Source organism: Rhinolophus hipposideros (assembly GCF_964194185.1).
Source record: "Rhinolophus hipposideros genome assembly, chromosome: 21".
Classification (NCBI taxonomy): domain Eukaryota; kingdom Metazoa; phylum Chordata; class Mammalia; order Chiroptera; family Rhinolophidae; genus Rhinolophus; species Rhinolophus hipposideros.
The window spans coordinates 33,238,187-33,252,282 of NC_138067.1; the positions used below are offsets into that span (position 1 = coordinate 33,238,187).

General features: G+C 56.8%; 1 protein-coding gene across 1 annotated transcript; it reads right to left on the reverse strand.

The window, feature by feature from the left end:
- Positions 1–2,412: 2,412 nt before the first annotated feature.
- SNAI3 (snail family transcriptional repressor 3) lies at positions 2,413–8,095 on the reverse strand (the record flags this gene model as incomplete). The annotated part of the gene is given in 4 exon segments (XM_081031435.1): positions 2,413–3,254; positions 5,385–6,002; positions 7,928–8,041; positions 8,044–8,095. Coding segments are annotated over 4 exon segments (969 nt in total). The 3' UTR covers positions 2,413–3,069.
- Positions 8,096–14,096: the final 6,001 nt, after the last annotated feature.

Sequence of the window (14,096 nt, forward strand, 5' to 3'; positions counted from 1 at the left end):
GAGCATTTTCCATGGGCCGGCACAGAAGGGCAAACACTCGACTTTATTTTAGGCCTGTGAAATTCCCTTCCTTCATACCCAACAGGTGCATCGCCTCATTTAGATATTGGGGCCCAGAAATAGAACACAATTTACAATATAGCTTCCTTCAGGCATCTGGATGCTAAAAAAAAAAAAAAAAAAAAAAAGGCCTGTGAACTGGCTGGGCACAGAACAAACCCTGGCTGGAGCTTTCATCTTTGCCAGGATTGGGGAGAGGCACCCACCCCCAGACAGCTTGACCCCACTTGGCAGAGGGGCCAAGCACCTCGGGAGACAGTGTGTGGGGGGGGTTAGATCATCCTGTTAGGTCACAGGCGTATTCTCACCCCTGCAGGGTTCCCTGGTAGGACAATGGAGAGGAGGAGAGGGGCAGACACAGACACTAGAGAGGGGCTGGGTGCTGGGCAGGGGCACTCAGACCTTTGGAGGTGTTTCTAGTAACTGTCAGTTAGAATCCACTGTCCCCCTCCATCCTTTGTGGACTGGGGGAGAAGAGGATCCGGCTCTCCTTCCTTAAGCCCCAAGCACAGGGACACACGTGGCAAAACTATGTGTTCTCATCAGACGTTGGGGGTGGTGAATGGTGTCCCTCCAATGTATATGAAGTCATAACCCCCAGTACCTGAGAATGTGGCCTTATTTGGAAATAGGGTCATCGCAGATGTCACAGGAGATCCTTAGGGTGGGTCCTAACCCAATATAAGATGTTTCCTTAAGAAAGGGGGCAATTTGGACACGGACAGACGCCCACAGCAAGGACGCCATGGGAAGATGGAGGCTGAGATGGGATGATCCTTCTACAAGCCAAGGAGCACCAAAGGCTGCCAGCAAACCAGCAGGAGCGGGGAGAGAGGCCTGGGCAGACTCTCCCTCACAGCCCCAGAAGGAACCAGCCCTGCCAGCACCTTGGTCCCGGACTTCTGGCCTCTGGGACTGTGGGAGAATACATTTCTGCTGTTGGAGCTGCCCAGTGTGTGAGACTTTGTTACAGCAGCCACGGCAGACTGGTACTTAAGATAAATGGCACATTCCCAGCTTCAGAAGTGTCTTCATTCCACGGGCTGAAATGGTCTTGTGTAGGCTGGGCAGGGGCTCTCCTGGGTGGTCTGTTTCACTGAGGTCACCTTGGTCCAGAGAAGCCCAAGACCAAGGTCAAGTCTCCTCTGGGATGCCCCTAAGGCCCTCCCGACCGCCATCATCAAGCCAGCCACCCAGAGTCCTTCATCCCGATGAGCATCAGGTGGAATCTACAGTGGGGACGGCCAGGACTGGGACAGCAGCAGCACGCAGCTGCAGAGAGAGGTACCTGGCACTTGGTGTGGTCCCAGTGAATGCTCCTGAATGTTGTCACATGCAGAGGCGGCTCCGCGGGTCTGATGGCTCAGGCCTGAGAGAGGGCGGCCTCTTGCTGTGTGGCTCCATTCCAGGGCCAGGTTCAGGGGGCCTAACTCTGTCCCCTGGCCAGAGCCAGAAGTGGAGCTGCTGACAGCAGGCCATCCCTCTTGCAGAGAGCAGCAGGTGTCCCCACCCAACATCAAGGACTCCGTCTCTGCTAGACCCAGGCCTCCTTTGGCCTGGATGCTACCCTCTCTCCAGGGTCCCACTGGAGAGTTAAGACACACTGGTAAGAAGTGGAACCAGCCTAATGGGTGACCTAGAGGTGAGAGGAGGCCACCTATGAGAAAGAAATGATGCCATTATGCTGGCAGTGGGTGCAGGACACTGGGGCAGGGGGCTCTTAGGTGTTCGCATCTGAGTTGGTTTGGGAAGGCGTGTGTATGCAGGCAGGGTCACTCGCTCCGTTCATAGATGCCCACGGCCTCAGGAGAGGGTGTGCCGACAAAAGGTGACAGTACTGTGGGCAGGTGTGGAGACGCAGCCCCTCGGCGAGATGGTGCAATGAAGACACATCCTGTGGTCTCAGTGGAGAGGTGTGCAGATACCGGACTGATCCTCTTTTCTTAGGCCTTGGGGAGAATGAACACCCTGCCATGCAGCACTTGTAGCCCACCCATGGCCTTTTCTCCTGGCCTTGGTGTCCTTATACTTCTTCTCTTGCAAGCCCTCACTCACCCCCAGCATGAGTTCATGTCCTTCAGTCCTTCTTCCATGATGTTTAATGTGTTCCCATCTCCCGTCTCTTTTCTTCCAGAAGGCACCCTTGCTCACCTGGATCCTGCCTCCCGCAGCCTTGCTCCCCATCCCATCACAACGTCGCAGCTCGATGCCCTGACCCGTCTCGCCCTCCTCTGGCCCCAGAAGGGCCCAGTTATCCAGGAATCCTGTTGCTTCTGGAGAATTTCCCAGAGCTTGGCCTCCTCTGTAGACACGGGGCTGGGAAGACGCAGACCCCCCGAGTACATAACAGGCCTCAATGCATGGACTCTTTATTGCCTCACAATTGTGGATGGGGGCCTCGCTGTGGGTCCCCCCAGTGCTGCTCCATCTCAGGGACAGCCTAGTGAGGTAGGGAGGGTGTGTGTAACATGAGGCAGCGTGGCCCACATCCCAAAGCAAAGGCAGGTGGAGGTGAGCCTTGAGGTAGCTCTGCCCACGAGGGCTAGATTGTACAATGCTCTGAGCACACGTCAGACTGTTCCTGTGGAGTTGCAGAGATCCAAAGGCAGCCCCGCTCGTCAATTTAATGGCAGGAATTGTCTACGCTGGCGACAGTCTCCCAACAGTCTTTAAATCTTGGAGAAATAGAACCTGAAAATAAAATGGTGGTTCTCGTTTCGATGCAAGTTGTCCCTGGGAGAGAAGTGCCTTCTAAGTGGGCAGAGTGGAGCGCGAGATGTGCACGAGCCCCTGCTCACTCTATCGGCCTGCTGGGCTGCTGTGGTTCTGAGTGGAAGCAGGCTGCAGTGGGCCGGAGAACGCGCCTGAGAGTGGGCAGCTGGGCTCCTGCCCTCCCAGGATGGCTGGCTCCTCTGGGCACGAGGCAGCACAGGCCTGCCAAGAGGGGTGCTAGCCATGGACTCTCAGGGTGAGGTCCTGGCCCTCCTACCTGCACCAAACCCATGCCTCTCAGGGGCCAGGGCAGCAGCAGCCAGATTCCTCGTGCCGTGCCAAGAGTGACATGCGGGAGAAGGTCTTGGCGCAGCGCTTGCACTGGTATTTCTTGGTGTCAGAGTGTGTCTGCAGGTGGGCCCGGAGATTGGAGCGGTCGGCGAAGGCCCTGCTGCAGTGAGAGCAGGCATAGGGCTTCTCCCCTGGGGGAGGAAGAGGGGAGGGCCAGGTGAGTGACTGCCTGGGGCATCCTGGGACAGTGGCCCCAGGGTTCATGTGTCCCTGTTTATGAATGAATAACCCATCCTTCCCCCCTCCAAATGCTCACCCAATTCGAATGCACTTATCTTTGTCACCCCCTCCCTCAGATGTAAGTGATGGGGATTTAGCCCCTACGCTAGGAGGAGACGCTGAGGCTGAGAGGCCACAGGAGCACCCACTGGGGCCGCTTGGGGCCAGGGTGGAATAATACACTAACCCTTCCTAAGAGCAAAGGTGTAGCATAGCTCTTTGCTACACCTACCCCCACAGCTGCTAGAGCTTTCTCTGTTTCTGCCAGAGCTCTCCTGGGGCCCTTTGCCACCCAGATCTGGACGTGAGAAGCACGGGCACCTTCGGGCAGCTTGTCCCTGCCCACTGAAGGCCAGTGGTGGAGAGTGGCCAGGCTCCCACAGAGTCTACCATGAAGGCAAGCTGGCAGGAGTGAGCCCTCGTCCTGCATAGAAGGCGGGCATTTAGGAATGGCTAACCTCCTTGTAGCCTCCAGGTCACCTCCAATCAGATGACCAGAGATTTGGACAAAGTCTTTCTCTTGGGACCTTGGCCCCAAGGACAACTCTGACAAGTATAAAAGGAAAGGTCACTGAAAGTCACCTGTTCTCCTCTACCCGTGTAGCGTGGCGTCCAGTCCTCTAGCCCTACAGAGTCCTGAGAGGCACCAGCCTGCAGTCCCCGCTGCCTGACACGTGGGCACACCCAGCCTGGCAGCCTCCTCAGGGGCCTCCCACGCCCTGGCTCCCAGGCCAAGAGCACTGAGTCTCTGATGGAGTGACATCCTCAGCGAAAGGGCAAGGAAAACCAGATGGGATTTCCAGCCTGGAAAAAGGCTCCTTTCCAGCAAAACCCTTCTTTCCAGTCTCCACCCAGGTGTGACTCAGAAGATTCTAGTCACTGAGCCATGACTTAGGATTACAGAGGCTCCAGTTATAGAAAGTGTGTATTCCAACTGTGGGCCTATAATCGGGACCCAAGTCTTACTCCAGGAGCTCTGTCTCTCTGTTCTTGTCTCCCACTCTGGACCATGGGCTTGAGAAAGTCCCGGGCTCCGAGCAAAGCCCTGAGCTGAGGTCCTGTTCAGCCACCGGTTGCCCTTGGGCAGGGCAGGCCCCTTCTGCTCTTCCGGGGCACTATTTTGTAATCGACAGAATGGAAAGGCTGAAGTTCTTAGGCCTCCTTCAGCTCCATGCCCACATCCCTCTCCTTCCTCTGTTTCTGTCTTTGTCTCCTCTCCACAGCTGCTCTTCTCTCCTTTGTTTCCTGTGGGCTGCTGGCCACCCTCTCCCCCAGATAGGATTGCTCCAGGTCGCCAAATCCTGAGTGATGTCCCAGCTGTTGTTTCTACCCTTCAGATAGGCTGTGACCCCTATGGTTCTCACCCCCCGGCCGAGCCTTTCTTGCTCCCCTCTCTCGCTGCTCCAGAGTTCTGGAAGGCCATGCAATGTGAGAAGTCAGATCCTGCTGAAACCCTGTGCACCCTGCATTTTGCCAGGTGTTATGAGTTCAATTGTGTCCCCCCAAAAGAGTGACATCCTAGTCCTAAACCCCAGTACCTGTGGATGTGACCTTATTTGGAAATAGGGGCTTTGCAGATGTCTTCAGGTTAAAATAGGGTCATGCTGCAGTTTGTGGGTCCTGATTCAATATGATCGGTGTCCTTATAACAAGAGGGAAATCTGGACACAGACACACAGGGAGGGGTGGCCCCGTGAAGATGGAAGCAGAGTTTGGAGTGACGAGGCCACAAGCCAAAGAATGCCTGGAACCCCCAGGAGCTGGAAAAGGCAGGAAGGATTCTTCTCTAGAACCTTTGGAGGGAGGCAGCCCTGGGACACCTGCATTCTAGGCTTCCGGCCTCCAGACAGCGTAAGAGGACATTTGTGATGTTGTGAGCCTCCCAGATTGTGGGACTTTATGCTGCAGCCCCAAGACATGGATCCACTGGAAAGCAGACGCTGTGTGAATGTCCATTCTCTTGTTCATAAAATCACCCCTCCCCTCTTTCTAACCCCCAGGTCCCACCCCCAATCTCTCTTGTGGAGCCAACGATGTCCTACCTGTGTGGGTCCGGATGTGACCCTGGAGCAGCCAGGGCCTGGAGAAGGCCTTGCCGCAGATGGCACAAATGCAGGGCAGTGTGTGCGTGCGGATATGCATTTTGAGGGCGCCCAAGCTGGCATACTCTTTGTCGCAGTACTTGCAGGTGAAGCAGCGCTGAGCCTGCAGGTGGCAGTGCAGCTGCCGGTGCCTGGCCAGCCCGGCCAGCGTGTGGTAGGGCTTATGGCAGTGGAGGCACTGGAAGCCCCCTGGGGGGCAGAGGGCCTGCTCAGCCCCCAGCAGTCTGTCTGGAGCCTGGTCTCCATGTGGGCCCAGGATCGGGGGCCACCGCGTGGGCAGAACCAGCAGTGGGGGCAGGTTGAGGTGGTTCAGGCTGTCTTTGAGGGGTACACTGGGGCCCCGGCCAGCCCAAGGGTCCACCCGGCTGACTTCCAGGGGGTCTGGCTGAGCGGCCCCCCGAGCTTCCTCGTTACGTGGGAGGGGCAGGGAGATGCAGGTGATGATGGAGGTGTGGTCCCAGGGCTGGGCAGGGTCACCAGGTGTCGGAGGGGCCGCCTTGTCTGGGAGGTGGAGGGGCACCACCAGCCCCCCGCAGGCAGAGCAGGCGCCATTGATTTCTAGAAGGGCAGAGGGAGAGAGAACGGAAAGGTGAAGACTGAGTCCCAACACATTTTGTTCTCAAACCTGTATCTTGTGTCCAATCTCAAGCCCATGTTCTAGGCAATCAGCAGCTTGGCATGAAGGGAAAGGCCTGAAAGATGGAGGCATTGGCTAGGACACCACGGGATCTAGAGGAGGAATCTCAGTTCCTTTTTAACAACAAAGAAAGAGGAATATCTTACAGGATCCCAAAACAGCCCTCCTGAAGTCTCCTCATGAAGGCACCCTCACTGCCAGGCAGGGCGGGCCTTCTCTCTGGGCCCCTGTCGCACCTCGGGACCAGCTCACAGTGCATCCTCCAGGCTCTCTCTCACAGGGTTAATTCAGAGCACCTGGCAGTGGGCCGCCACATGTGAAGTAACTAATTAGCCTCCAGTCACCTCTCGGTCACCCCTCACCATCATGACACGGTGCACACAGCCTCCAGCCAATGTTCCCGGGTCCAGAGGGGCTGCCTCCTGGATGGAGCTGCTCTCAGCCTGTTGCTCCAGTATTTGTGAGCCAGCAAGCCCCATGCTCGACCCGGATGAGAATGGCAGGACCCAAAAATAAACAGGTTATCAGGTGAGAGTTAAATCCTGCATCTCCCCAAAGCCCACATCTCCAAACAGCCCACAACCCATTTCTTATTCTTTATGTGTTGAAATAAACCTCTGGCTCTGGTTGGGGGAGAAAAGAGAGGGGGTAGGTAGCAGAGAGCGCTGACGGACGGTTAGGCTGATCTCCAACAGTCCATGGCTGGGCCTTGCACAGCTGCCTGAATTTGCACAAATGGTGAAGTAGGGCACCCCGTAGGACTGGACGCTACACAATGGTTTTTAAACTTTTAAAACTATGACCCATGTAAATTCAATTTTCCATCATACATATCTGAAACAGGTGTTTCTTTGACTAGGAGCACTGCTCTCTGATGGTTTCTGTTCTATTTTATATTAATAAAATTGCTGCTGGTGCCTCTTGATTTCAGGACGCAGAGGTGAGGGTCCCGGTCCTGGAAGGCGCCCCCTGGTGGCAGCCAGTTCTCGGTACCGGTCAGCGACTCCCTCCCCATGCTGGGTTCTGAGAGCGCCAAAGGCTCCGAGGGGGCCCGGCTGGGGGCCCTGGCCTCCGCAGTGTCGCTTCTTTCTCTGTCCTCCTCTGAATCACAGAGCAGTCCCCCAGGCTGTCTTCGCCCCAAGAAGCTGCCGAGCTATCTCAGACAGCTCTGACCATTCTAGAGTCCTTTGCCCTGGGACCTGCTCATGTCCCCGTGCCTAGCAGAGAATGAGAATGAGCGGACTGGGCTGGGTCCTGGACTTCCGTCTCCCCACAGAGCCCCTAGGGTGAGGATTGCAGCCCCTTAGCCCAGCCTGCCCTGGGCAACCTCCCCTGGGGTGAGGGGAGGTCGGAAGGAGGGAGACCCTTAGAAGGGATGAGGAGACGCTGGAGGGGCCCGCGCACCATAAAGCCCATGGTCACTCTCCGCGTCCCCTGTGGTCACCACCCAAGCCAGGATGCTCCGTAGGAGCCCTTGTACGGCAGCCCCAGGTGGCCCTCGGTCTCTCCCCCCACCATCCCTCGGACCCTTCCCCAAACCTCCTGCCCCAGGAAGATGGCTCCGGGTTCCTTAAGCTGGGATGGGCGCGCCAGGTCATAGGGGGAGAGCCCAGAGAGTGACTAGAAACTTCTCTAAGTGGGGAGAGAATCCCCACCCGCTCCGCCTGACTCGGGCCACCTACCTACCTACAGCCCTGGGGCCTCGGCCCTAGCGAGCAGGCAAGCTAACTCCTCTCCTCCCACCTAGGATAGGTGCCACCCCCCCCACCCCCCCACCCCCGCTTCCCCTCCTGCCCCGCGGGAGCCCGAGCCCTGGGCGAGGGCTAAGGACTCCGGCAGCCCCTACCTCTCTGCGTCTCCAGCTGCCCGTAGTTGGGGACCCTGTGGCTGGAGTGCGTTTTCACCAAGAAAGAGCGCGGCATGGCTCCTCGCGGGCGCGGGCTCCACTTGCAAGTCCACCGGCGCGGGCGAGCAGCGCGGCGGCAGGTGCCGGCTGGGTCAGGCTTATTAGCATAGCGCACCGCCTGGGCCAACCAGCAAGCTGCGCGGCCGGGGCGGGGCGGAACCGCGGGATGGGGCTCAGGGGCCACGCCCAGGACAGGTGCGCGGCGTGGGGGCGGTAGCGCGTGGCTGCAGTGTTCTGCCCACGGGACTTCCCTGGCGCGCGCCGCGAGTCACGCCGACCCCCTGGGGCCTGGCAGACCCACTCGCCACCGACTAAAGGGCAGAGGTCAGGGCTGGATTGAAATCCAGCCGGCTTCAGTGCACACGGGCGGCCGGCGTGGGAGCGTGTGTGGAACCCAGGCTGCGAGAACCCTTGCTCCCTCCCGTTACAACCGCCCCACCTTCTGCGCAAACCCGCAACGGTAGGAGTGGCCCTTTCCCGGTGGACCCCTTCCCTGTGGAGACAGTACGTTAGCAACTGGCCCCAGGCACCCAGAAAGCTCATTTGGTGGGAGAAAGGACACAGCCTGGAATTTTGAGGGGTTAAGTGAAGTTTCCCCAGAGGGCAAAGCGTGTGCACTCTACAACAGCTTGTCTGTGACGCTGGGCAGCCATGTCCCTCCTGCAGTGTCCTTTGGAATTTTCAGTGTCGCAGAGAGCTGGGTGAGTCAGGTCTGGGTGTCTGGTCCCTTTTGATGTGGACTTTTCATGAGTTCAGGGGTCAGAGGGGGCAGTCTCTGGCCTCCTGAGAGCCGCAGGGTGTTTCCATGGCTGTGCAGCAGGCCTGCCTTCCCTGCAGAGCCTTTTGAGGCACAGACGCTGCACACAGCCTGGTGCTCTTTGCCAGCTGTGGGCTTGGGGGGCATGGTGGGGATGGTGGTGAGTCTGTAGAAGAACCCTCGCAGAGACAGTGGGAAGGAGGGCCGTGTCACACAATGACTTATGTTCCCACAGTTTTGCAGATGAGAAAACTGAGGCTCCGAGAGCCTGAGAAGTGATGGAATTGGGACCCAGGCCCGCAGTTCCAGCCTTACCCAAGGTCTGTGCACCCAGTCTGTTGCTTGATTCTGGCATGCCCTAAGGTATCTAGGCCTCTACTGCCTGTCTTATAAGCTATATGTGGAAGGACGATATCCCCTCTCAGTACCCCCATGTCACACAGGATGTGACCACTGAACCCCAGTTTATGAACCAGTATCACCTCTAACAATCAGGCCCACTTCCTCTGTCCTTCCACGCACCCGCATCAAGCAACAGACTGGGTGCATGGAAGGACAGAGGAAGTGCATAGATTGGAGAAGGGGAGAATCTGTCCTGTGGGCCATGGCCTGGCACCACTCTGCCACGCGTGTGGCTTTCAGAGGACATGTGGCTGCCTTCTGCTTGTTCACCTGTTCCTGGGCCTGGAAAGGTTTCTATTTATACCCTCTCTTCCTTCTCTCTCCCCCTCTCAGACATAGATAACACTTGTAGATACCTGGGCCAACCCTCTACCCACACTGTCCTTCCTTACCCAGCCACCCATTGTGTGGCCGCTGGCCAAGATGACCTGCTTAATCCCCAGAGAGACACTCTGTTATTTAGGGAAGCTGGAGCACTCCTGTGGAGAAGCTGCTGATTTCATCCTGGAAGTGTCCCAGGGATTGGAGGGTCCTTAGAGTGCTGGTGGGTAGGGGCAGTTTTTCCCTTTCCTAGGGTTGCCATAACAAACGACCGGAAGGAAAGTTTGCAGTTCCCTGGTATTTCTGGGGTAGTACAGACTCACTTTCAGCTGTGACTCATAGGGTTGTGTCAGGGCTTGACCCAAGTGGGACCCACAGAGGAAAACCTCAGTGTCTGCCTGTCCCTACCTGAGCAGCCCAGAGAGAGGGGTATAGTTGTCCCCATCTGTTCTGCTCTGTGTCCTTCTGTCCTCAGTATTACCACAGTGCCTGGCGGTGAAGCCTTATGCCCTCCCCTTACTTCCCACCAGCCCTGTCTCTCACCCAGAGCAGGACTTGCAGGGAACCGAGATCCACATTTCCTGCAGAAACCATAGCAGTCTTCCTTGGGCACCTAGGACCCAGGGGATGACAGCTTCCAAGAGCCACCCATATGTCTCCATCAGCTGATCATCAGACCAACCAGCAGTGTCCAAGTCAGGAAGCAGGGTAGCCCCAGGAGCCACAGTCAGCTGTTATAGTCCCACTTACATTGATATTTTCTTTTCATGTGTATTTTCTATGTATCTGACCACACCATCTGGTCAGATTGGTGGCCAGCATATGCTTGGTCACCCCCCGTGAAGGGGAGCTCACTACCACTTCCAGCTGCTCATTCCATTTTGGGGCCTGATTGTTAGAGGTGATACTGGTTCATGAACTGGGGTTCAGTGGTCACATCCTGTGTGATATGGGGGTACTGAGAGGGGATATCGTCCCTCCACACACACCTTATGAGACAGGCAGTAGAGGCCTAGACATCTTAGGGCATGCCAGAAAGAGTGATGTTGGATGCTGCAGAGGGTCCTGGGGGCTGGGCCAGGAAAGGTGAGAACTGAGCAGGGACTGGCCAGGGATGCAGTGTGTACACAGGCGTGTCAGTGTGTGTGCACATGTATGTGCATGTGTGCACACCTCTGTTCTGTAATGCATATATGCAATACATATGTGTACATGTGTGAGATCACAGGAGCTTTCCCCATGTGATACTGAGATTGAGCATCAGCGGGTGAGCCTTGAGGAGAGGGGTCTATTGGGTCCACAGCTTGGTTCCCAGCTCTTCAGTCCACTGTGTCCTCTCTGCACTCTTCTCTGTCCGCACCGTGGAGCTGGTTGTAGGAGACTTGAAGGGTCACGTGTTGGGTGCTTCTGTCTCTCTCTCTCTCTCTCTAGGCCATCCCTGTCTTGTCAGTCAGTCCGTACTGGAGGGCTGAACCTCGGTACATGTGGTCTCACCTTTACTCGGTCAGTGTGTTGTGCTTCTCTCGCTTGCCCAGCCCCCAGGGCACAGAGAGCAGCAAGGCGAAGCCTGTCCTCGAGGCTAGCAGGAGAGGCATCTCAGCTGGCGCTAACCTCCACAGCAGCTTCCAGCCAAGGACGCGAGCCCTGCCAGTGGAACATGCCCAGGACCCCAGGATGCGCCTCCTGGGTTCCAGGGCTCCTGTGACAGACAGCCACGCCTAGGGCGGGCTCTCCAGAAGCCGCTGACAGCAGGATCTGGAGTTCCTTCAGGGCACACCCCAGAGGAGCCAGAAGTGGGTCCTAATAGGTCCAACGGCGCCTTCTCTGGCCTGGCACGATGGCCACCACATTCAGCGGGACACCTTTGTAGGAGCCCAGCTGGCTCTGTCCCTGGGCTGGGTCAGGGCAGTGAGTCAGACTCTCAAGGGGCCCTCAGCCACTTTGGCACCAGGCTGTGGCTCTAGCACCCTCCAGAAATCCACGAGGCAACTGAGCACAACCATAATGAGATTATAACTACCGTGTTTCCCCCAAAAAAGACAGGGTCTCATATTAATTTTTACTTCAAAAGACACATTAGGACATATTTTCAGGGGATGTCTTATTTTTCTCATGTACAACAATCTACCTTTATTCAAATACAGTCATGTCATCTTCTTCTGGAACATCGTCATCACGTACTAAATGCGTCTGTCTGGCTGACGATCTTAACTGGGGCTTATTTTCGGGGAAACACGGTACCAGTTGCCGTCCCTTGTGTTCAGGGCGTTTACCTTTCCAGGTGGCAGCAAGCTGGAGCTCATGCCTCATTCTTTTCTACTCAGCTGTCAATGAACTGACAGACAGCGTTCGGGGTTGAAGCATGTATCCCAAAAAGACGTTGAGTCTTAATTCTGGCACCTATGGTTGTGGCCTTATTTGGAAATAGGGTCTTTGCAGGTGTAGTCAAGATGAGGTCTTTAGGGTGGCCCCAATCTGATGACTGGTATTCTGATAAAAGGGGAAATTTGGACACAGGCACACACAGAGGGCAGATGACGTGAGGCGCAGGAGAAGGCTGTGTGAAGCTGATGGGTCAGAGTGATACATGTATGAGTCGAGCATGCTGGGGGCTGCTAGAGGCTGGCAGAGCAGGAGAGTAGGAACGGATGGATGCTCCCTCGTAGGCCGCAGAAGGAACCAGCCCTGCCAATACCAGGACCCTGGACTTCCGCCGCCCGAGCTGTGGGAGAATCCCAAGCTGTGGAAGCCACTCGGCTGCTCCAGGACACTCACACAGACGGTGACCTGGCTCGCCCCGATTTGCTGTGGAGGGCTCAGCCAATCCAGAAGGACTAGAGACAGCCCCACAAACCCACGCAGCAGCACTGAGCAGAGTTTCTAGGAAAGTCCCACGTTGGTGCTGTTTGCACTTCCCAGTGGCCCATTCTTGTCCCCTCTCCAAGCGTTTTCAGAGGTTTGATAAACATCGACTCTCCAGGGAGGCGCAGGTCCACAAAACAGTCTGCCAGCTCCTGCTTCTTTTGCTTGTCCCTTGGAGAGGAGCCCACACCAGGAGGAGTCCAGCCGCTGGCCACACTTGCGGCTGTGAGGGCCACACTCAGAGGAAACAGACCGGTTTCAGCTGGCCCCGTTCCCACCCAGTTGCCTGTCATTTTCCTGAGCTGAGGCCCAGGCTCTGGGTGGGAGGCCAGCCGCCCCTCCTGGCTTCCGACTATCTGAGAGTGTGCTGCTGGAGATACGTTCCTGAGGTTGGTTGTGTGAAGGCGCCGCGGACCCCATGAGGCCTGGCAGTGAGTGACTTAAGGCTTCTTCCCCACGAGCTTGGGGAGGGACAGAGGTGGGGAGCCCTGGTATCCCAGAGAGAGTGTTAGAAGGAAGATCTGCAGCATTGGGTGTCAGCACCAGGGGTGGATGGGAGGACAGGCACAGACGGCCTTTTCAGAGTCATCTCTGACGGCTGGCTCACCCTGGTGTCTGGACAGACTGACGACAGCTGTGTCATGAGCACACGCCCTCCCTTGCACCAGCCCCCAGGGGCAGAGGCACGTGGTCCCCCATAGAGGCCTCAGAGCTGGTCAAGGTGGGCCAGTAGGAAGAGTGCAGACTGGGACCAGGCCACAGCATGTCAGGCCCTTTGCCTCTAGGGGCAGGTTCTTGGAATTTCTTTCTTCATCTAGGAAACGGAAGCAGTGACTTCAGCCTATTTTCCCAAGGTCTCGTGAGCTTAAATTAAGATGGCCCGGTGTTAAATGACCCCCAAGGTACCACCTAGCATGTCCAAGGGATTGGGGAGGCTATGGCTCTGTGTGGCAGGTGTGCTGGGTCCCCTGAGGATGAGGTAAAGCAGGTAGACCTACTTATTTTCTAGTGCCAGACCTGTTTACACTTGTATTTCCTGAAAAGACTGGCCTTGAGTCGCATAAACCCAGGTTGAAGTGAGCGCGCTAGGAGGCCACTCTGCAGTGGGCTTGTGTGGCTGTCCCGTGTGTCGCCCTATTGCCCATGAGTGCCCAGAGCTGGTGGCCAGTTCTCAGGAGCCCCAGGCTAGTGAAGGGAGCCCAGCCTGGGCTAGAAGGCTCCGTGCTTTGGGTGTCCTGACTTGAAGTCAAGGTCGCAGGTACGTGGGAACCCGTAGGCAGTTTAGGCAGTAGGGAGTGCCTAACACTATAGGAAACGGTGTGCCACCTTTGTCTGGGGACGCCCTAGGGCACAGGCCTGTGGGCCCTGGACATAAGGACTGTCTGGCTTTATGCTGTGGAGAAAAGCTGCTGGAGTTCGTCAGTCCCTGTTTGTCAGGATGGAGGGGACCCTGGCTTCAGGAACTCCCAGCTTAAAATGATGGGTCTCTGGATCTGCACAAAGCAGTGGGAAGCCTGGGGCACAGCCTTGCAACGAATCTGGTTCTGGCTACCCTATAGGTTTGCGGTGGGACCTGGGGAGGGACAGGAGGGGTTGGCCTGGGTCTGAGGCTGGCATCCCAGCTGTGGTCTGGGCCCCCCACTCTCACTGGGAAGCTCGACTGCACGGATTTCAGACATTTGGCTCCAACTCTGCTCTCATCCAAAGTAAGAGGAGGCTGCTGGGACAGTGGCTTTAGCCTGAGGCGCCCGAGCCCCCTCTGTGGGC